General features: G+C 42.9%; 1 protein-coding gene across 3 annotated transcripts in view; it reads left to right on the plus strand.

Annotated features, from left to right (window-relative positions):
* macrod2 (mono-ADP ribosylhydrolase 2) overlaps positions 1 to 23,913 on the plus strand; it is a 377,161-nt gene that overhangs the window by 154,078 nt on the left and 199,170 nt on the right. For all 3 annotated transcript variants that reach the window (XM_076077082.1, XM_076077083.1, XM_076077084.1), the window contains exon 5: positions 2,359 to 2,475. In XM_076077082.1, the coding sequence (XP_075933197.1) occupies positions 2,359 to 2,475 (117 nt within the window). The remainder of the gene's footprint in view (positions 1 to 2,358; positions 2,476 to 23,913) is intronic.

Genomic DNA, 23,913 nt, shown 5'->3' on the forward strand with positions numbered 1-23,913 from the left:
TTGTGTACCCTAGCTCTTGCAACCGTTGTAGCCGGCTAACCTTTGTACAAACTGTTGAAGAAGTATGAAGAAGAAGGAAAGTATGAATTGGCCATAAAATATATCAGTTTGGCTCTGTGCCTACCTCTAAACAACCAAAACCTAAAGACATCACGTTTAATTAGCAGTACTTTGTCGTGCGGACATGGATATCCAAACGAGTCGTCAAGATCAGCCAATAAGATAACTGAGGATCTCTGAGCAATTAGCTCTTCATAGTGAAAGTTTTCCTCACATGATGTGCAACCTTCAATGTCCCTTTTTTTTATTAATTTCCATCCATGTTTGTATCCGTTTCATGGCCAAAATATCATAGAAGAAATGCAAGTTGTGCAACGCTAAAAACTACAACTCACAGAACACGATCGCCTTCACAATAGCCCTCATGTGAACTTTCTGTTAGTGCCTTGGGACTCTTGTTTTATGTTCCATATTGCATTGCACAACTGTATTTAGAGGATATATATATATGCAAAGACTAAAAGACGACAGCAAGAAAAGGAAGTATTAATGAAGTATTAAAGATTTTAATTAAAACATTTCAACCATATTAGAACTCCATGTGAAGGATGATAAAACTTGAATAACACTGAGGCCTTGATCAATTCAACACTTAATATGAAGCCTGTCAGGAGCAATGGAGACATTATCAAATACTGACTGGTGATGCAGATGCAGCATCAGGTGAACTCATTTAGAGAACCAAACACAAGGCCAACAAGGCAACGTTCTCTGATATGGCAGGAGCATGTATGCGTCTATAATTGAGAAGCACGCGTACAGTCCCGGAGCTTTCAGCTCAGCCATTTAGCAATTCATGCTGGCGAGATGTTAAGAAGCAATTATGATGCAAATAAGTGTGGCTGATGATCGTGGACAATCTTGTTTTGCACAGTGAATATTCTAAAAATGCCAAGCCCACAGCCAGCGCTACATCTGCTCTGCGCTGTGTTAAGCAGCTTTCGTTGTCACCAGAGCGATACCTCCTCATATCCACATCATTGTCACACTCGTGTTACTTTTTTCGGAAAAGCCATCAGGATTCGTCTCTGTCAGCTGCCTGTCCCTCAGTCCATTAAAGATGATTGATAGAGCTGGAAAGTCTTCCGCCCAGCTGCTGTCGTTGACTCATCCCTGAGAAATTGAAAGGAGCTCAGAAAAGGACCATCCCTCATCAGAAGACCTTTTGTCTGTGTTGACGATGTGAAGCAAAGTACATTTTTGAAGATAGTGTAAAACTAATGTTGATCCTTTTCCTTCTTCCTGGCGCTGTACGTGAATAATTATTACATTAGAGATGAAGATGGTGATTAGCGTCACATTTTTCTTTCATCGGGAATATGAATTCAGATTTCTTTTTTTTTTCTGTTATCTGTCCCTCGGTTCTTTTTTCTTCATCAGCTCAGAATATGTAAACAGTGGTTATCCCCGCAGGCGATCTTAACCCTCAACCGTTTATGCTTTGATGGATAAAGCCAGAGACGTGTTCCCTCCATCGGCCAACGCTGTTCAAAGAGAAATTTAAGAAAAGACACATCTGTTTTTCCAACTGCTACTGTTCCTCCTCCTGCCTCTGTTACCCTCTAATGGATTGTGAGGATTTCTACAGGACAACTTGAGGAGGATTTTATGATGTTTCAGTGTGATTGATAACATGCTCTTGGAGGGATGTCAGGCTTTCAGAGACGGATAATGTGGATTTCTATCTATCTGCCTCCTTGTGTAAGACGTGCCATCAATCAAGTGTTATCGCGGCCTTAACCCGGTAAAATTAAAACCGCAGGGGGGCGGGGGACCCAGGGTCTCCTTGGAACCAGGACACACACATCAACGGGGAGCGCGACAGAATCAGAACACAGAGCGACATCAGAACACGCTCGCCACGGAGAACAGGACAGATATAAGATTCCTATCCCAGGGCAGAAGAACACGGTTAATGATCTGACTGTATATCACTGTTGACAGTGGAGAAGGATTACAGGAAGAACAGTCTCATTTTCACCGTGCGTGTGGAGGCGTTATTAGATCCGAGCCCAGCTAATTTCATTCCCGAGCTCGTCAATATTTACCAGCAACAGGGGCAGCTCACTATAGCAGACCCAGCGTCCCTACAGAGAGAAGATACAGAGCTAACGCAGAGATTCAGGATTCATGAACATCATTTTCACCATGTTGCTGTTCCTGTAAACGCTCGTGTGTTTTGACATGATTAAGCACACAAACTGCAAATTAGCCCAGTTAGCTTGAGACCTGTTGTGCGCCTGCTTTTGTTTCTCCTCACAGGCCTAACCTCTCTTTGTATGTCTGTTTGTGTTTCAGTGGATGGCTGCATACACAAAGCTGCGGGGTCTTGTCTGTATGATGAGTGCCACTCACTGAATGGCTGTGAAACCGGCAAGGCCAAGATCACCTGCGGCTATGATGTCCCTGCAAAATGTGAGTATCAGTTAATTAATATGTTGTATTTTTTTCTTTGTTTGTTGTGTGCGCCGGTGCCTTGCAGGAGTGTTCTCTAATCAAAGCTGCTGCCATTGAGGGCTGCATCGCCTGGCAGTTAGTGAGCATTAAGATTTAGTGGTAGACATTAGAGCACTGAAACATTGTACAACCCAGCATTAATCTATATTGTTTTTTTTTTTTATAAAACTGCCTCATTTATTCAAACCCAAGGCTCCTGAACCAGCTGGTGGACTGCACTAGCATTTGATTTTACAGAGGATTTTGCGATTCATGTGTGCACATGCATCATATTTTGAATTGAGTATTGCAAATGTAACTGCACAAACACACACACACACACACACACATGCACACTTGCATACCTGCACATAATGACCGGGGTCATTAGCGTCCACTCCAAAATGGGGGATTGGGATGCTGTTAGTGTCCAAAATACAAACATTTAAATCATAATTTATTAGTTTTGAAAACTAATTTGTATTAAATAGGGGGGCTTGTTATTTGGAGGATAGTTAATATGATTGGTGCTTGCTGTATGGCTGGATGGGAGTGTCATCTGCACACAAACAGAGACATTAAGAGACCTATTAGTTTCTTAATTTGATTGATTTTTCATCCCTGATTTATTCTGTTAACGGATCACATAACTCTTACTGTCACGCCATAACTGATTTAGTTTATTTCTCTATCATTTATGTAACGTTGTAATCGAGTCTATATATGCACCTCTCAGAATTGAACTACTTTCATAATAAACACTTCTGAGCTCATTTCTTTTGATAATTGTCAGTATGACGTGCGTCACGACTTTAAAAGTTCGTCATGAGCTCCTAACCTGGCCAACTTGAAATGGAAAACACGATAGGATGGAAGAAGTGTCGCTGGGTGTAATTCGGTCGAGACAAACGTCCCAGCAGTCCTAACCTAACCCCGAAGGATTTCCATGAGACAGCCAAGAGAAGACATTGAGGCCCAGATGAAATTAGGCTGTGTTAATACGGTATGTCGTAAAGATGTCAAACAAATGGAGCAGATAAACTGTGAGTCAGTCTTGTGGGCATTCAGTTCAAGCGTCTGCAGCGCCAAAACAGGGTGCACCATGACAATTTAATAACCTGCAATGTCACCTGGGAGCAATCACACTGCCACTGGGTACTGTTAGTGTAATTATCTCCGGGCCAAATGCCTTCTCTGTGCTGACAAATCGTTATAGATTGTGTAGTTCTTTACCGGGAACAATCAGTTGTCTTCTGAACGTGATGTTATTTCATATTAGAGCTATCTTTACTCCCAGCCTGTATCGTCTTCTTATCTTCCAACTCTGATCACTGTCATCATCAGCGTTGTCTCTCTCTTTGTCTGCTTTTGGAAACTGACAACGGCTTGACTTTTCTTTGTGAGCACTCAGCTCTGACGAGAGATCTCACTCGTTCCCAATGTCTGTCCACAGTTTGGGTTTTGTTCTTCTTCCATTCATTTCCGTTTCTGACTTATTTGTTCCACCTACACACCCATTATCACACTGCCGTGACTGCAAACAACCTATTCGGTTTATGAAATCTCAAATAATAGTCTGTCCACCCCCTCACCACAAAACAAACGTGTCGACGTGTTTTCACATTTACGAATTTCCCTAAATTCATGGATTCTTACATGTAGGCGTAGCAAGAAAGGATAAATACTGCATTGAAATGACAATGTGTAGTAGTTTAATTGAAAGTTAATTCCATGTTAATCACCCGCTGCTATGGCTAAAGCTAAATGCATAAAATGATTCAAATCTACATTCAATTATTGTAATATTTGTATCATCAAATGACTCATTTCAGCCCCTTGAGAGTACTGAGAGTAGATGGATCATCAGGATGATTGACAGAGGTGGCTATTGAAACGACACAAACACAGTGTCATTTGTAAGCTATTAAAAAGCTACAGTCTACTCATAAACAGAAAATAGACAAATCAGCCCGATTGGTTTTCACTCCTCATTGTCTTGTCTGTCAAAATAGATGAATGTTGTTATGGTCATAGTGGGTGTTTGGCCTGTCAGCGCTTTCATAGCTTGATTTTTGTAGGCTGTCAGATGTCTAATGCTGAGACTTTTAAATTGTTGAAGTGACACCAAAGTCAGAAATAGCACATGTGGACCAATTAAGTCTTGTCCAAGAAATGTTATCTCTGCAGGCCTTCGTGTACACATGTGGACTCACACTCTCATCGCAAGCAAAATTGCTTCTGCTGACGCATTTCTGCAGACGGTGGCACGTCTACTCCTCCAAGAGTGTGAAGAGCACAGACAGATGGACCGTTTACCGTGTACATCTTGGCAATGCCCGGTATTTCCAATTTGGGCGTTCTCTTCCCAGTTTTGCCTGAAAATTAGGCTGCTTTTCACAACTTTCTATAAACACACACATCTCACGAGAGGATTGCATTCTTCTTTGGGGGCTGCTTCTCTGAAATCCAGCCCACTGCATATAATTGGAAATAAGGAAATCTAAACCCTGAATAATGCAGAACAAACTGTAAATCACTTTGCTTTTAATTACATTTTTAGGGATTTGGGCTTGGCTTCGTGCTGAACCCCCAGCAGTCATATCATGGCTTCGCCAACAATGCATGGGAATAAGTGATCCATTGCACCATGAATTAAGCAATTTATGTTGATCGCACAGTAATTATGGAGTCTTAAGCGCTATTTGAAGATATCACCCACGGTGTATTATATTTCAATCAACAAAGGATTACGCTGGTCAATTTAGTTATTTTTTGAAAGAAATTGAGAAATTGCAGTTTAAACATAATACTCAAATAACTTCTAAAGCAATAAAATGCTTCCTTGTGTTATGGGAAACTACTTATTGCCCGCAGGGAGAAGAGCAGTTGATCTGAAATCAGAGTTGTCCTTGTTTGGAGATTTGATTTGCTGAGGCAATGGAAAATGACCGGGCTTCCCCACCTCATCTCGCTTTTTTTTTTTTTCTTTCTTCGCAAGACAAGAAAATTGCTCTCCATTACATCCCACTAAGCAGTTTAGACTGTGAACCCCAGTGGCAAATGAGCCTCTCCTTTAAGAGGGCCAAGCACATGTGGGACTGATTATTACGGGGCTGGCCCAGGATTATTAATCAATGACAGTAATTACCAACCTACCATAGCGGAAAGACTCCAAAAAACAGCGGTCTGTTGCATCAATATGACAGGGAAATTGTCTATTTGCCCTAATGTTAGACAAGTTACTCATCTGTTCATAGATTAATGATCAAATTAAAATATGATGTCAAGTGTAACAAGTTAAGTCTCATATTTATGACTATGCTACCACAGCATAATTGTTTCATTGTTAGTATTTCATTTTAAGTATGCGCTATGCCTAAAGTTATTGGTTTGTGAGTGTAAATCACATCAAATAGTAAAGGACTATGGACTGGGCTGCAAAGAGGAAGGCTTGGTCCACTTCAGCTGTCAAAATATGATCATTTGAAAGGTTGAAATTAATAGAAACTTTGTGGATTGTTCTCCTCTTGGTATTCAGAATGGCAACAGTTGCTGCTTGTTGTCTCTTTTCCACCTGCAGTTGTTTTGAGGCCACTTCAGCAGCTGACATCTTTGTAATGTTGCTCATTATTCCGTGTGCCTGTATCCTTGTCCTCTGCAGATACAGACATCATTAAGTCACCTGTGAATACGTGCACAGACGGGGAAAGTGGGCACTAAGGATGGTGAAAAGTAGAAAGTAGAATCTTAAGTATTTTCCATAATCATCCTGAATATCAACATAGATTTGGTGGATTTGAAACTTTAGTGTTGATGATACTAAACACAGCTCTGATCTTACACACTGAATTTGTCCTTATTGTATCTTCTAATCAAAAAGCAACGTTAAATACCAAATCATTTACGAAGAGATTAAATGCAGATTAAATCTGCTGCTCGAAATGCTGGTTTAAGCACTGGTGTCAGAAATTCATGAAAATATCTTATTAATTCTCGACTATAAATAAAATACAAGTGACTGAACAGCAATGATCTCCGTGTCACATACAGAGAATGAGGCGTTTTACTACAGTGTGAACAGTCAGCATGATCAAAGTGTTATTGTAACCTGATGGTGATCTGCAGTGACTGCATCTTTTGCTTATAATGCTGGTCCACAGGTCCGCACTAATAACGTTTAGCAAAGACCTCGCAGGTTAATCTGCACTTGCACATTGCAGCCCTACCTGTCGCAGTGGACCGAGACGATATTTGGAGTTCAAACTAGAGGTCTGCTTGAGAAAGTTAATGTCCCAAAGGAACTTTTCGATAGACTACGGCTGTTTTTCGCTCTCCAGTTTCATCTGAAATCTTTTACCCAGTTTTGTCTTCCTCCCTCGGGCTACTTTAGATTGACAGTTCAAAACGTTTTACTGTTTATTGTTTTGCTTCTCTCCCCCTCCCCATTATTCTCTGAGCTCTAAGTATATGCTTTAAATAATAAATCATGTTTGGATAAAAGAAAGAAGGGCCAACATTTTCTTTTATCATCTTGCTGTCACAACAGTTGCCTCTTTCTATTTTAGTCTTTGTTAATTATGCGGGGAAAATTGTTTCTTGAGCTTCAACCGTACACTTATGCAGAAGAATCCGCTTTACTTTGACATGCATGCAACAAAGTCTACAGCATGTGCTCGATGAATACTGTGTTCGTTTTTTGTCTAATCTCATTGAGCAGAGGAATAGTTTGGTCTGCTGTTTTGCTAACTCCCTCCAGAGAAATGCTGCTCATTGCGATTCATATGGAAGTTTTTTTCTCTCTGACTTATCAGTTGTACGGTTATATATTTCAGCCTCTGGAGTATTGCCTCCGCCCAGCCCACTGTGATAGTGTGGAGACACAACCTTATCCATGCAGCATCGAGACGCCGGCAGACCTTTGATTACTCTCTAATCTAAAACTGGATGCTGGCTGTTCTGAGCACACTCAGCCGGCTCTCTGTCTCTACAATGACCGGGCACTTCTGCGCACTTCTCCAATGTGCACTCCAGCTCCAGTAGAACAACACACAGCTCTGCCATTTTTTGTTCTGTTTTTTTTTTTTTTTGCTTGCTGCTGCCACACAGGCCCGCTGGCCTCCTGTATCCAGTGAATCCATACGCTGTCACTACTATTGGCTGTGTTTCCTTTAATAACATCAGGACTCTCTGCTTAACCTTGCACACACTGTGAATCTGTAACATTGTGTTTTGCAGCAATGCAGTTCCAATGAGAGGTCCCTAAACCCAGATAGACAGAGGGACTTGATTTATAGATTGATTGATATTGAGTTGTTCCTTCTGTTATTGTCCCTTATAAATGAGAAACAGATTTAGATTGTATTCTTATCTCCTTCTAAACTACAACATATATTATGTATTTGTGCCTTTGTTTTAGACTAAAGCCTTGCTTTTCTTGAGATGTTGCTGAAGCAGTCCTCCGCTTCTGACTACAACATTTGCAGGTCTTGCTAAGCTAAAATTAATGTTACCAGTGTAATCAATCAAGGTCATGCAAATCCACTCAGAGGCAAGTGATGTATTAAGGACTCTTGAGGCTTTATGTCATTACACTTTTCTGGTTTGTCATAATTTTATTAAGCAGCAGGCTGTTTAACATTTCCAAGGATGTGATTCTTGAGACATCATCATCACATCATAACTCTTTAACCTATAACTCTTCAACTAAATGAACAACTGTGGGACAAGTCTCTTTTCTTTTTTCTATTCCTCTCCCTGAGTTTCCTCTCTATGAATTATTACCACAATAAAAGATAAGTAGATAATCGACCGGACCACAAAGTTGAATATCTTGATGACAGAGTAGGACTCATTTTATAAGCATGACAGCTGTACACATGCACCACACAACCTGAGACTCCTTGTGGTAGTGGCTTCAAATGTTTGTTTCAGCATTAGATTTCCAAAAACTGTATTCTTGCTAGCCAGCTTCAGTGGATCTTACAGGACCTTAGTTAGACAAAACACCTTAGGGAGACGCACCCCAGTTCAGTTCACCTCCTTCTTTATCTGCTGCTCTCTTTCAGGACACAATGGTGTTTACTGTAACTGCACCTGTGCTAATAATACTAATCATCATCCCGTGATACATTTCTCTCCCTGATAGCGTGAGGAATCTTTCCCACGCATGGCCTATTTAATCTGGGAGACCAGGCCGTCTGCTGCGTCTCCCTCCACTCAGCAAACACAGATAAATCACAGCAAAGTTCCCACTATTAGCAAGTGACATACAACCCGTTCTGATTAAATTACCCCCGAGACCATTATCATCCTGCGGAGCATGTTTATCAAAGCAGTGTCTGTCCCATCACATACAGGGACACTTTCACAGGGCCTTCTGACAACACCTCATTTGTTCATTTGGGGTTTTTTCCAAGATGAGATTTAGTGTTATTGAGAAGCAGCGTTGACCAAGATGCTTCAATGTACTGCTTCACGTTTGGACTCCATAGTGTTAATGCATTGAATGTGTCCTGCAGCAATAGAAATGTAATTAAAGAGTTAAAAGTCATTCAGCTGGAGGTCATTTGAGCCTCTTTATTCTCATACTTTCTTCACTATTTTAGGAACTATCAGAACACCTTGTTTTATTTCTTTTATTTTACTGAGTTTTTAAAGGGTCCTGAAATATAAAAATAACACATTTGATGAAATTCATATGCAATAACAGTGCATTGTAAACAATGTCAGCCTTGTCTTTCTCGTATGAAATGGATAGCACGGCAGGCGGCTGAACAGACTGTACTTTATCTCCACATAATGGATGAAATAGACGCAGTGTGACTGTTTCAAGGTGGTTTTCTTTTGCTCATTTTGGATTCAAGGCTAGAGTGAAAGGCATCCTTTGTTGCAGCAGATAATTTAGTGGGGCTTAACTCAACCCTGGTGGCCATCACAGCTCCAACCAGACACGGTGCTAAGTCAACATCTTCTCCACTGCTCACTGTTAGCACTCACATCATAAATGTCACTTCATCACTTCATGCACACACTCCATTTCCCGTGGACAGGCTCTAACTCTGACTTTCTCAGACGGTTCAGGTTGTTTTGTCTGGTACCTCATTCACTCAGTCTGTCTGTCAGTTATTAGGGTATTAAGTAGTGATAGTTTTAAATGTAAAAGTTGTACTTTGTTGGAAAAGTAGACGCACCATGTTTAAAGATAATCATGCATCTTTAATATTAAAATTGCAAGTCGAATCAAATCAAAATTAAATCAAGGAGAGAGGAGCAAAATGAACTCTTTTAAACCTCTGATGCGTGAAAGATAATGGTCAGACCTTGCTGTTAGGATGAATTTTTAAGCTGTTTTCGATTATAATCTCCGAAATGTCGAGATGAATTAATGATAAAATAAATTGAGTATGAAAAGGAAGATCGGATATCAAGGAGAGGCCAGATGTGTTTTTTAGTTTTTTTGCCTGATCTATGAGAGAAGAAGTGCCTCTGCTTCTCCAGGCTCTCTGGCTCCTCATTGGTTGTAATGAGAGCACTCTCAAGGAAAAGAACAAACCTATTTTCACTGCTTGTCTGTAAAGGCCCAAGTTGTCCCCCACGCACCTCTCTTTTCAGATATTTGTGTTTCCTTTGTTGGCTGGCCTGTCAGTCTTCCAGGCCTCTTGAGGATTGGAGTAATTTGGTAATTTTGCCTAAATGGTGATACTGTAATTATGTGGCATCAGCTGCCCAGCTGTCAGTGAGACGGCCAATGGTCATTCATCACCAGGAAACTAGAAGTGTGGGGGGGGGGGGGGGCATCTTGACTGATCGGATAAACACTAGCAGGAAGAAAGGGTGGTGGTCTCACCCCAAAAAACGTCTGAAAATAGGAGGTGAGAGGCCTTTGGAGTAATGGGGTGAAGAGTGGCGGGTTGGTTGTTTAGCTGAGATAGGGCGTCAGCAAAGGCACGCCGGAGCCCCAGAATGACCGTGATGCATCAGGAGGGGGGCACGTTGGGAGGCAGATGAAGTGGGACCACTGGAAGGTCAGGTTTGAAGTGGAATGTGGCAGCAGCTCGAATGCAGTCCTGCCTTCCCATCTGTCCACGAGTACGCCTGGTCTAATGAAGGCTGTCGTTATAAAGGGTTCATCACCCAGTGGTGGCACATTTACACACACACACACACACACACACACACACACACACACACACACACACACACACAGAACCGTCGCTACTGAAGTGTTTTTATATTTTTAATTTCTATTTAATGTTGAATGTAGTATTTTGCTTCATGATACAGTAACAGGAGGCATTCTAACTACACCAAGTGTGGGGGTCACAACATCTTTCAAATAAATCCAGCTATTTTACCTTTATGTATGTATGTGTAATGGTGCCGCAGCAGATTAAATGGCCACAACAATTTCCCCAGATCCCGCAACTGATAGTGGTGCAGTCATAGTCCAATAAGAAGCAGGGGGAACAAATCTTTGTAATCTAGAGAGAACATGCAGTAGAAACACACCAGAAACAACAACGAGTCTTTTTTATACTTTGCTGGAGAAACTCAGGAGGATCTTTTTCTGAGATAATTTCCTAAATGACTTAAGTCTCCTGCATTTCAAAGTCTCACAGTTTTATTTTTCGACATCGACTAGAATGAGTCTTTCTTCCTGCTCGCCATGATTACATCATCAGGTGAAGGATTTTGAGGATTTCAAGGGTTCTGAATAGAGAAAATGCAGAGTGTTGACAAGTGCAATGCAGTTGAATATATGACAACCAGATAAAAGTGTGGTATAACTTTCCTACAGGTAGCAAAACTCGCTGAATAATGAATTCCCTTTTATGTCAAATTAGACTAGTTTGTGCACTTTGACCTCAAAGAGATATTTCAATTTTATTTGACATTTTTCCCGCTATTTATAGCCTCACAGGAGCAATTCCATCTTATATATCGATCAGTAGTGAGGACTTTCACAAACGGCTGCTAAGTAAGGAAGCAAGAAGTCGACATTCAAACCAATGTGATTGCACAATATGTTCAGTGATGCACAGTGCCTAAAAAACAAATTAGTGGCTGAATTATTTTTCTTGTTAGGTGAGGAGCTTTTTTGTTAGTGGAACACTTACACCGATCCCTCTTAACATCTAGCTGTCTTTAATCAAATTTAATTATATGCTCTATTTTAGAGATTGACTGTCGTGCCACAACAACAGCGTAATGGTGTTAATCAGGGCTGCAGGCTTCCTGATACTGTGACTAAGACCAACACAGAACACTGCCACTCACCAGGGACAATAGTGCGCCGCTTATTGTGTAACGCCAGCGTGTCTCCAATGTTGACAGCGTTGTTGTGTTAGGAAGAAAAGCAAAGTTTTAATCTGATGGCTTTGTTTACCTCTCATCCAGGACAAGGATAAAAACTAATTAAGAACGGGGAGTAACAGACTCCTGTAGTGCCATTTTCACAGCTAATTATGCATGAATACTGCCTGCCTAAATAGTTGCTCCCTAGTCTTTGAGGTTCTTTCCACTAAATTGCTATGGTTACTTCCGCTCATTAGGCTTTTAAGATTGTAAGCGTCGACAGGTTTTGTCTTCTTTTTCCTCTCCTCTCATCCCAGAATCCCTCTGCAGAGGGGACGGACACATCGGTGGCTAGTTAGTGAAGTAGATTCTACTTCATTCTTAAATATAGTCATGTGACCTGTGCGTGTATCCCAGGTTGCCATTCATGGGTTTAATGCTGTGGATTTAGACTTGCACTGCGGCCCTTAACCATTAACCTTCCCATAAAAGTGCATATGGCTCTCTATAAACCCTAATGGGGAATGGGACCAATACACAGGAGCCTATTTGTGCTTTCAGGGGCACCGCTTTTGAGAAATACGGAAATGAGTCTCCATAAAGAGGCGAATAAACTTCTTTTTGATAACGTTGGGTTTTGCGTGCACCTTGGTTTTAAGTGCTGTCTCGATCAATATGTTTCCAGGAAATTAAAGTTTGTATACTTGTGTAGATTTTATGGCCCGTGGCTGTTTGAATTTCTTACCTTTAATTCATTCCTGTTGTTGTTCACTCCACACTAAATAAAGCCATATTTGACATCTGTGTAGCTTTATGTCTTGAAGCAGTTTGGTTTTTAGAGTAATTAACTAATTCCCCTCGGTGATATTTTAGTGCTGCACCTTCACAACAAAGCACAACATGATGAGGAGCTTTTACTGTCGGACTCTATAAAGTAAATGTGTAATACCGTACTTCATTGTTACTATTTAAAATAAACTTGATTTGATATCCAGCAATATCATCAGAAAGGCATCATGTAGTTTGTTTAATCACACTCAACAGCAATCAGGGGAAAATGGAGAAAATAGTTTGAAAATTGCTTCAGCAATTAAACCTGTAATTGTTTCTTTATGTCACCACATACATCATATATTTATTCAGCAATGACTTTAAACTGACTGTTGGCCGCAGTAAGCCAGGACATGTTTGCTCATACGTTTTTATGGCATCTGTTGGCCCCGGGTGCTCGTGTTCTTGCCCTCATGCTGCCTCTGGTTCCCAGGTTGTTTTAAAGGCATTGCAAGGTGAGAAACGTCTCTGTGGCGAGTGGTTTTATTGTGATCACCTTGAGTCGTTGCTCTGGCCAGGAGACCAGTCAGTGTAATGGATCTGCTGAGAGCCCTCACTATGGATTTATAAAAGTGCATGGGCTGGAGGGGAGGATCAGTCACCTGCCTCTGTTTTTTCCCGCAGACCAAGAGACACCAATGAATAACGCCAGACAGCTAATCCAAGGCGACAAGGTTTTTCGACAAACTGTACACAGGGACTGTTGTTACTGATCCACAAAGTTTACTTATCCAGCACTTCTAGGAACTTTTACTAGTCTTAACCATAGAATGTTTAATTGGAAACATTCCAATATTGCCTAATATTTGATTACTCTATGAATGTTTGCATGTTCCCCTAATTGTGCACACATACACCCACAGAATTCAGCATGTTATGCAGCACGTGGCAGTGCACTGTAGGGGACCAGGACGCGTCGGTAAAGGTCCCCTCCATGTGCGCGGTGGTTAGGTTGGCAGGGCGAGCGGGGGAGCGTCCGGATCAAGTTTCCCCCTCCTGCTGTCTAATTATTGACCCATCTGGTATTGTCTTTTCAATTGTTTCAATTATGATGGCACTGGTGTTGCTCAGCACCCTGGCGTCAAGACATGCATAATTCATGTGCAACACCCTGGACTCCACTCAGAGCTGTGGGTTTGAGCTGAATGTCAATACCGCCTCATGCCCCCAGTGGAGCAGAGGGTTGTCTGTATTGACAGCAAGGCAGATAAGGAGAGTAAAAGCAAGTGCTGCCGAAGACAGTGGATAGCGATGCTATCATGGAGCGTATAGGTGAGAAGGATTTCTTTGTGTGTGTGTGTGTGTGTGTGTGTGTGTGTGTGTGTGTGTCATTGCAGCCTGCGTTTGCTGTCGCCTGATATGTGACCTCATTATTGTCACCCCCAGACCTTTGAATCAATAGCGTTACCATGAACCCCGACGCAGCCCGGCATACCAGGAAATCAAAGCCAACCGAGGGTTAATTCTCATCAGGGATTTGACTTCACTGCCCAAACAACTGATTCCATCAGCAGCCGAGGATCGGTAAAAGTCAATCAAGAGTAAAAAAAGTTCAGCGAGTGTGACCGTTCAATTAAGAGGTGTGAAGATGGAAGGGAGAAAGGGGTCACATTTTGTCACCCCGCTTTAATGGGGGTGCCTGTTGGAAGGCTGCACGTGACATCTGTAACGCGTGTCATTACTAGATGCTACTGCCAATTGTTTACCCACAGATTGGAGCGCAGCAGCATTATTAAAAAGCTCCTATTGTTTACAGTAGCAGTTATCCACCACTGTCTTCTGTTCTGACAACATTTTGTCACGAGACGTGGGAAGAATACATGTGTATGCAGTCCGCTTGGGCGCTCAAGTGCACCGACACCATCTGCATTGCTTTTAAAACGTTGAGAATATTTAAAAGTTATATTGTATTTCCCCAGATGAATTGGCGGTTTCTTTGCATATCCATTTTTCATTTCCATCAGTGTGGTCGTGAAGGACTCATTGATTCAGTGCTTGTGGACCCATGCGACTCATTCAGTATTCATACAGTGACCTCGCACAACAACTCACCTTCAATTGCAGAGGTGCTCTCATTCGCACTGGCCTACTGGCCTTCAGCTCTGTCTCCGGTCCCCGTGCAGTCGCACTGGATGTGCGCAGAATAAGCTGTCAGAGCAGAGGTATCACTCTGCTAAATGCATCTCTGAAGACCTTAGCCTGCAATTGATGCCTCTGTCTTCAGGGGAAGACGCCACACTGGGAATATTAACCCCATGCACCTTATTCAAGGACATTTGTTCAAGTGAAAAATTCCATCTTTAAGTGTGCTGACGTCAGTATCGGTGATAATGGAGATGAGGAATGCAGGTGAACGTATTTCAGCTTATATTAAAATGTTACGAAAGATGCAACAGATCGTAGTTCACACCAAGCATATCATCAATAAGGCTGATGAATTGCATCAATGCAATGCGTTAATTACTTGTATCTCATCAGTTCTTTCGCTGCCCATCTAGTGGCCCGGGCATGTCGGGGACCTTGTTACCCTGAAATAAACCTCTCCTGCCGCTCTGCTAAGCTGTTAGCTTGTTAAGGCAGCACAGCTTCTGATGGGAAGTACTGCCTGCGAGGCTCAACTCAGGGCGACATTTGTGTGTGTGGTGTACTGTCCAAAAAACGCTTGAGCTTGATAAGTGAGAGGACCCAGACTGCAACAGTGTCATGATGGGTTTGGCAGGTAACATTTGACAGTTGGCCAAATACCTTGCGACCATCTTAGATGTGTGTTCATCTAAACTAGTTAGACTCAAAAAGCTTAAAAAATGACTGTGTTGTAGCAATTATCCACATTTCACTCACAAGTTCAACATCTTTGACTCTGAACATCCTTTTCTCCTCTTTTGACGTTGACATCCTTGATATCTGTGTGATGCTAGGATCAGAGCTTTGCATTTTGATTTGTACCCACAGACACACCTAGCAGCCTTATGAGCTGCTAGGTGTGGATCTTTTTTCCAAATTAAACTGTCAGTCTGTTTATTCTCTGTCTCAAAAGGTTTGTGCCGCTTGAATTTGAGGCGCATATTGTATGGAAGGAGGCTTTTAAAAAAAATCTTTCCTCATGTCTGAAAATGTCTCTGTGATACTCAGAACATCTCTAGCCAGGTTGTTTCATAGATATGTGAAGGACACATACTTTTGTCAGTGTGACATTTACTGCATGGACTGTGTGTACATGGAAGAAATGGCAGGAAAACATTCTGCCTGTGACGGAGGCTTGTGAGTACATCTACCAGTGAAGACTCTAATAAGCTTTACCTCAGTTGTTACTCATGACAGCAAGGCTGAGACACGCCACAGGAAGGCAGGAATAGTTAAAATATGGAGACAAGACAACCATTCCTCAAACCATTGCGCTCACTCCTGTGGAAACATTATTTTTTGGGTTGACGTAGGACACAAAGCCAGGCTGTTGTCACCCTCTCCTGGCATGGCGACACACGCACAGCTGCACGCCCCACCCCTCTGCTCATCCGCCTCCTGCTCCGGGGCCATTGATCGGGAGCTGTCATGCTCTCGGGGGGAGTTGTGTGGGCCTCTCTCCTGGCACAGCGCTGCCCTTCCTAGGTAGAGTCGCAGAGCGGCAGGGGGGCCAGGGGGAATGGAGGTTGCAGTGGGTTGTTGAGGTGGGAAGGGTAGTGCGGCGGCGGTGGTGGGGGTTTGAGTGGTGAGCAGCTGCTTTCCTATGGATCACTTCATTAATATCCCAGGGCAGAAATTTGAGGGGCCGCTGCAGTCTAATTAGCCCTGTCTGACCCTCACATCTCAAAGAAGTCTCTCCTTTCTAGTTCCTGCAGAAGCAATCCAAAGCCAGGTAACCCCCCACTGCCGACCCAACACGCTCTCACCGTCGCTGTCGATCCTTTTTTTCTTAAGGTGCAGCAACGTAAAAGTCCACCCAACCACTGTCTGCTGCATTCCAACCTCCTCAAAGTTGCATATTTTCCGAAGCCTCTTCTTTCACGATAAAGCATCCAAAACTCTGGCCGGGCTATTAAACCGCCCCGTGTCGTGGCGTACCTGTCTTTGTCCATCGCTGTGTGTATGTTTGCGCAATGAGCAGTGTCTGTGACTCCCGGGGGACAGCAGGGACAGTGTAGCATAATGGGAGCAGTGTGTGTGCGTTTGGTGCCAGGAGACAAGGAGCCATCCCTCATTAGTATCATCTGCTTTCCCAGATGGCAGGGTCAGAGTGAGAGTGGGGAGCTTGATGAAAGGACTCGTCCTGCAGGGTGACACTCATTCTGCCACGCAACACTCTTTACGCCTCCCGAAGCCAAGTTCCCAGCTCTCACAGGTGATACCCGGGCTTTAGTGGGATTCACAGACAGAGAGAAAGAGAGCCTCGTGTTCTCATTCCCGCCGTACGGCCGTGTGTACCCACGCTGCAACCTGATGAGATACGGAGAAGAAGTGAAAAGTCAACTCAAGAAGGTGACATTTCAAGTTGTTACTTGAAAAGCGGAAAAAGAAGAGAGAACGTGGAATAAATGGATGCAATTACGTTGACGCCTGCTATTGTCAAACACGACTTCACTTCTTCCAACGTGCTCTAATGCTTTTTCAGTGGCTCATTAGAGTGCAGCTCGGGTCCAACAAAAAGCCGGGGAGCCTTGTGTCATGGCTCGACACTATGAACGAAGGCAGAAGCTGACGTGGCCCGCGAGGCAGCGGCAGCTTCTGCAAGACGGAAAGGATAACGACTGCTTTCACATTTTACCTTGAAAACTCACCAATCGGCCCTTATAGCAATTAAAAGCTTGTTTTTCACTGGAGTGGCCATTATCAAATCTGACCTTCCAATTATTTTTCTCATTTTGCTCCTGATTCTGTCGCCCAGGTGTGCCTCGGAGGACGGGCGAGGAATGGGTAATGGTTCCCCAAGCTGAGCTCCAAAGACCCGTGACACTGCCACCATAGTGCCCCTATCTCCCCGTCTTGTAATCTTTACTTCTCACTTTTGGCAATTGAAAAAACGAACACACTACACGTATCTTTTTACGCACCTAATGCTTGAACATGTTGAATTCAACTTGTATTCATTACCTGATGGTGACGGTTGTTGCAGGAACAGCTGCAGCAGGGTCACAAGTCCTCCTATCTGTCATCGGATACTCTTTCTGAGCCCCCATAGCTCACCATGAAAATAAAGAAAAGCAAAAAAAAAAAAAGCACACATGTCGGCAGTGATGGAGAGTCGGAATTGAGGCAGATAAAATAGTTAAAACATGGTAAAATACTCTAGTATTATAATATTCATTTTGATTGGATACCACACTGATAGTAGCAGGCTGTCATGCTGAGGATTTGATGCCCCCTTTTCATCTCTAGTTAACACTTCTGCCAATCTTTTAATGACATCCCCAGTTATTTATTTATGTATTCTAGAATTTGACAAACAGAATATGCAAGAGCGACGGTCTCAGAATCATCCAAATGTCCAGAAGCTTTGACCTCTAAACAGTGAACCCACACATGTAAATGAGAGGAACGATGATTCAATGCCGTCCTGAAATGAGATCAAATTGAAATGAATGATATTCAGAGATCAACTGAATACAGATGAGCCCTTGAAAACAAAGCTGTGACAATTCTATATGAAATCACTTCAAGCATAATGAGCAGGTTGCCTTTCAAAAGCTGCAATTAAAAGCCAGCACAAAGCCTTTTACAAAGCTAAACTAGCCATCCCCCGTCTCATTCAGATTGAAACACAGGACTTCTTCAACTTTTCTCTCGCCCTGCTCGGTGAAATAAAACGGTAAATCTGAACTCGGATGAACATTTGACCCCCGGCTGTGTTTTTAATGCTCACAGGTTATCTCAAGTCCCGCTACAAGAGAGGACATTGTTTAATTCATCATCCCTGGAACATTGTTTCTGTCAGACTGCAAGTAATGACTCCATTAGCATTTTCAGCAGAGCTACGAGTACAACCTGGGACCAAAACCATAAAACTGAGGTTCCACAAAATGATGCAGAGTAATTATTAAGTCTACAAAACAGCATGAAAGAAGATGGAAACAGTCATTACAAACAACAACAAAGTGAACATGGGGATTGGAAGAGATTGGATAAAGAGATTTAATATTGTCGACATAAATAGTGAACAGTTTGGGTAAAGTTTCATATGAACATAGTTACTGAGCATTATCCGTAAGACAAAATGACAACGGACCTCAAATATGATGTATTGTTACCTAGGATGTAATTAGCTTTAATAAAATAACCATTCACATCATAACTGTAAAACAAACCGCAAAGAAGTATCATTTTACGCTTCAAATCCATCCCCATGTTCTGCTGTGTCTAGTTCAGTGAATACAGATACAGCTGTTTTAACAACATCCACGGCTCCTCCTGTCTGCATGTCTCAAGTGTCCTTGAGCAAGACACTGGACCATAAGTTGCTCCCGAGGGGCGGCAGCATGGCAGCTCGTGTGTGTGTACGTGTGTGAATGAGTGAAGGAGGGGCACATTGTGAAGTGATTTGTCTGGGAAGGTATAAAGTCTCTATTTAAATGCAGTCCATTTTCATCACCTCTAAGTGACCCATCAGGGCCAATCTGAAAGTCAAAGCAGGTAATGGAAATACAGGTACAGTCAAGATACTGTGTGTCAATACTCTTGAATATGAAATGACTAAATCTACGCTGGAGGGGCTGGTGGGACGAGCACTCTGCATTCTGACTGGGATGTGTGGGATGAGGGGGAGATTAAATGAGGAGATCTGAGGGTATTGTCAGACGTGTGTGCTTGAAGGAACTCCTGGAGATTTTCTTTATTTTTTTTTGTTCAAAGTGAACGGAGCTGTTTCATTGTGCATGGCTGCTTGGGCTGATTGCAAGACAGTGAAGGAAGTTCATGACGGGCAATGTTTCTGTGTTTTTGTTGATCGAGAGGAGAACTTTAATAAGAACAGGGCTCTGTCTGTTTATTTGTTTGTGTTCCCCGTTCTGCCATGCGCACACATGGAAATGACAGTCTATAAAGACACTTCACTCGCCCCAGTCATGTCCTCACTTGAACAGGACATTTGTTTGCACTCTACCAAAGAGGTCTCATGAAAATGCAGAAGTTGGTCTAAACGGTGTTGCACAATGCACTTCTTTATACTCGTTGAACACGTGTGAAATACAGTGGAATAAAATGTGCATCAGATGGACGAACAACAGCAGCCACGCTTGTTCTGTTCTATTTGAGGTGCTGCACGAGCTTCTCTCTGTGAACCACTGCATGTGAGCCGTCTGCTGTAGGAAAGCACCAGACAAGAAAGAGGCAACGGTGGTACATGTGTTCGGATGACAAAATAACCGTCCTCCTTGGAAGCACACTCATCGCATCCACAATCTATTTGCTTATTTTGTTTCATTTTTGCATTTGACAAAACCCCCGTGCATTATTTTTGATTAACACTTGAAATATTTAAAGCCGAGCGCCCAGATTCGGGCGGCTTTATAATCCTGTTGCATATGCAACAGGATTGCAATTCAGTGGAGTACATTATGAAACAGATGGTCCCTTAGCAACCAGACACTTTGATGTTTGATGATGTCTGGTCTCTGACGCGCGATGTCGGTGCAGTGAATCTACCTCATTCAGATGGATCGTAGCTGCTTTCTGACTGAGAGAGGAAGTAACTCACAGCTGTGCACACTGCAGAAGTGAAATAAATAGCGTTCTTTGCAGGTTAGAGATGGTTAAGACTAAAAATATCATGATGTAGCGCATGACGCATACCAGTGATTTTGGTGTATGGTTTTCCCAGCCTGTTGACAATACGTCAACACTTTTTCATCCAGCTAGGGTGGCTTCATTCATGTTTTCAACGAGAGCTCCATATCTAGACGGCGTATTTGAAAGAAAGATGATAAAATAGAGTAGTAGTATGGATTTTTACAAAAGACCTGTGATATCATCCAAGTGGATGTTTCTGTGCCATTGAAGTGCCCGGCAGCCACCGACGATGAACCGTTCCCCTGGTGGCTCTCAGCTCGTCACATAGTTAGCAGTGACAGCATTTCCCCCCTTTAGTGAACCGGGCGGATGGAGATCAACATCGAAGCACTTCTCAAGAACTTTTATTTAATTTCCGCTCAGTTTTATTGTGTTATCGATGGAATTATATGAAAGCAATATCTCTCTCCGACTCCTTGTGCGGTCTTTGTGAAAGATGAGATTCTGGCATTAAACCCACCTGTTTCGCCTCAAGTCGGCGTGTGTGTGGTTTGGGTGTGTGCTTTTCTCCGTGCACACACGTGCGTTCGTATAGATTTGTATGCGTTAGTGGACTTTAGAGTGTGAAATTGACCTTTGCTATATGGGAGCTCAGCGTGGATTATTTGCCCCCAGAGAGATGGAGCGGCCACCCACATGTCAGGCAACGTCTGCGAGTGAGACAACCGTAAGCTGCTAACGTTGCATCAAAAAGAGCAGCAGTGGAGACTTTGAAGTGTGTAATAATTCATTTGCCATTTCACTCCCACGGCATATGCTTATTTATAAAGAAAACCAGAGGCAGAAATGCCCTCGTGCAAAGTAAACGCTGTTGGTTCCTCGCCACACATGCAAGAGAAACAGATGCTTGTTGGCCCTGCCCCGTTTGCCTTTGTTTTCTCACCGTGTTGTTGCACCGGCTCAAGGTAAGAACGGCGTCTGTCGCAGACAAAACTGACATCAAATGGATTTCTTTCATGTATCGGCAATCTGGATGGACAGATGGTGGATGGCTTGATCACACGTTTGAAGCACTTTCTAAGTGGAGCTAAAGGAATACTGTCTCATCTGCGACGTCTCCTCTCAACGCAAAAGGTCTTGAGTTTGGAGGCCTTTGAGCTGGCCAGAAGGATCAATGCACTGCAGTCTAATATACCACCGTTGTTGCTAATCGTTGTTGTTGACGTGTACTGCTATCTACATACAGTCTGTTTCTCTTTTACATGATACTAGTAGCTATTCAGATGTAAGTGTGACTTTGTGAAAACACTGCTGGCATGTGTGAATTAATGTGAGATGTGTGCAGTTAAGTCAGTGTGTTCAGTCACAGGAGAGCGTCTCTGTTTCTTCTGTGTTGATTGCATGTGATATTTATCAACTCTTAATGAGATGGTGTTGACCTTTCATTAATCCCTGAAATTAAAAGTCACTGTCATTTTGAAATCGTTTTAAAGTTGCTGTTCTAGAATATAAAACACAACTCTGTTTCATGAGGCAGAGTTCCCCCAAAAGTTCTAGTGAGTGGTTCAATAATTCATGTGTGTAATGTGCCTGAAGCCGAGTTATATTCTCATTTAGAGGGTATTCATGTTCACTTCATAGTTATTTGTGTATTTGCGTGCGCGCGCGTGTGTGTGTGTGTGTGTGTGTGTGTGTGTGTGTACAGATGTAGGGCCTGTGTGGTTTTAAAAATACTGTTTTTCCATTTAGTTGCATGTAATGTACGTATTCATTTATTTCAGATGTGGGGGCACTCTCAGTTCCGTATTGCACATTTGTCACTCAGTTCAATTTGGTGGCTACTCAGAGTTAACAAGCTTTTTTACAATATTGCTTGAATTGCTTTTATTGCCTTCCATCGCTGTGTGAACACGAATGAAAGCAATCCATTTTGTCACTAGTGAGTTGTAAGTTAGCTGCTTCTCTGACTTTCAGGCTCTAAATGTTAGTTTCCACCTTCTTCATATTTTTCGGCTCATGTCTGGTCCCGGTCAATTATCAAAATCCGCCAACTCTGCCTCACATTTGAAGTTGCATAATTGTTCATCTTTGTGAGGCACAGCGTATCAATCACCGCCAATAGGAAGAGGCATTCAGCTAGCTCTCATGGAGCACATTAAGGTCCCAAAGTGTCCCAAAGGGGTGGAATCGCTTATTTTTCAGATGCTATTTTGAACACAGTGGGATTGGACACGTGGCATGTTTCTGGTTAAAGAGGCGGATTACCCGTGGAGGTATTTCTCTGTTGATTTCTCCTCCATGAGAAGCCATTAGCCTCCGGGGGCAGCGACGAGGTCTGCCCATTATTCAGGGACAAGGTGGTGGAAATGGAGAGGGATAAGACACAATGTGCTCAGGGCCAAGCCGCTCACTCCCCTGACCTGCTTCTCAGATGGCTTTTCCACACTCCCATAAAAGCCATCACGCTGCATTTTCAAGAATAATAGAATCGCTGCCTCCTCCCAGAGAAACTATTTTAGCTTTGTAATTCCTTTGCACCGGGGCATTTCTTTTGAAGGTGACTTCACAGCAAGTTTTCTTTTACACCTCACAAATGCCTATAAGAAAATCAAAATGCTCCCTTAAACAAGGGCATCATGAGCCTTGCTGCTTCGTCGCTACATCAAGCTATGAGTATGAGGTTGTGGAGGAAAGGAATTGCGTCAATGTCTTTGAAACACAGAGGTCTGCGAGGGGCACGTAGAGGAGTTCTGCGTCTCTGTGATGCTTTCATCATTATTAAGCTTGATCTTTGTCTCCCAGTATCCTGTGTACTTCAACACCTTCGATTCGTGCCATCGTAACCAATCTTCACCCGACTGCAAGGTGCAGGAAATACATGTGACTCCATGTAACTAAACAATCAGAGCAACACATTGCTGTTGGAGTCGTTGCTGAAAACCAGGCTCACTTCCAATATGTGTGTATATCATTTATATTGCATATTGAGTATAATGTTACAGCGTGCTTTGAGTGTACAAAGTTCGGTCAAATCAGAAAACCACTTTCCCCACATTGACCACATTCCGAGCAGCTAAAGCCTGCAGCCACATACACTGGTGCGCTAGTCCTGTTGGGAAGAATAACGTTTGGTCTTTGCCTTTTCCGAGGTATCGTCTGCTGCTGTCGGCTCACCTGAATGTGGCCCGCTCGTCAGATTCTTGGGAGAGCTTCGCCACAGGAGAGTTGTTGTTTTTTTTTTGAGATAGAGCCGGCAGTTGGTTTTATTGTCACCACAGGACTATGTGAGGGAGAGAGTGTGGGAGAGCGCTGACCATCAGTGGTAACAGGTGGAAGGCTGCCTGCACAGTAGGTGCTGTTATGTTGTGATACTGTAGCTCCGCAGTCTCACCAAACAGGCAAGCTGGCTCCTTCCCCTCTGCTAATTAATAATTGAGAAAGTAAAGGGACACATCAAAACAGGAACGTATTTGAGAGTCGCACTGGTACGCCTACGCGCCATCTCCCAAAATAGTCTCACGTCGTGAATAAATTGTTCCACTCGGGGGTCGTGTGAAGACACGAGTGAACGAT

Source organism: Anarhichas minor, unplaced genomic scaffold (genome assembly GCF_050575085.1).
Source record: "Anarhichas minor isolate MPS153535 unplaced genomic scaffold, ASM5057508v1 ptg000058l, whole genome shotgun sequence".
In the NCBI taxonomy this organism is placed as follows: Eukaryota; Metazoa; Chordata; class Actinopteri; order Perciformes; family Anarhichadidae; genus Anarhichas; species Anarhichas minor.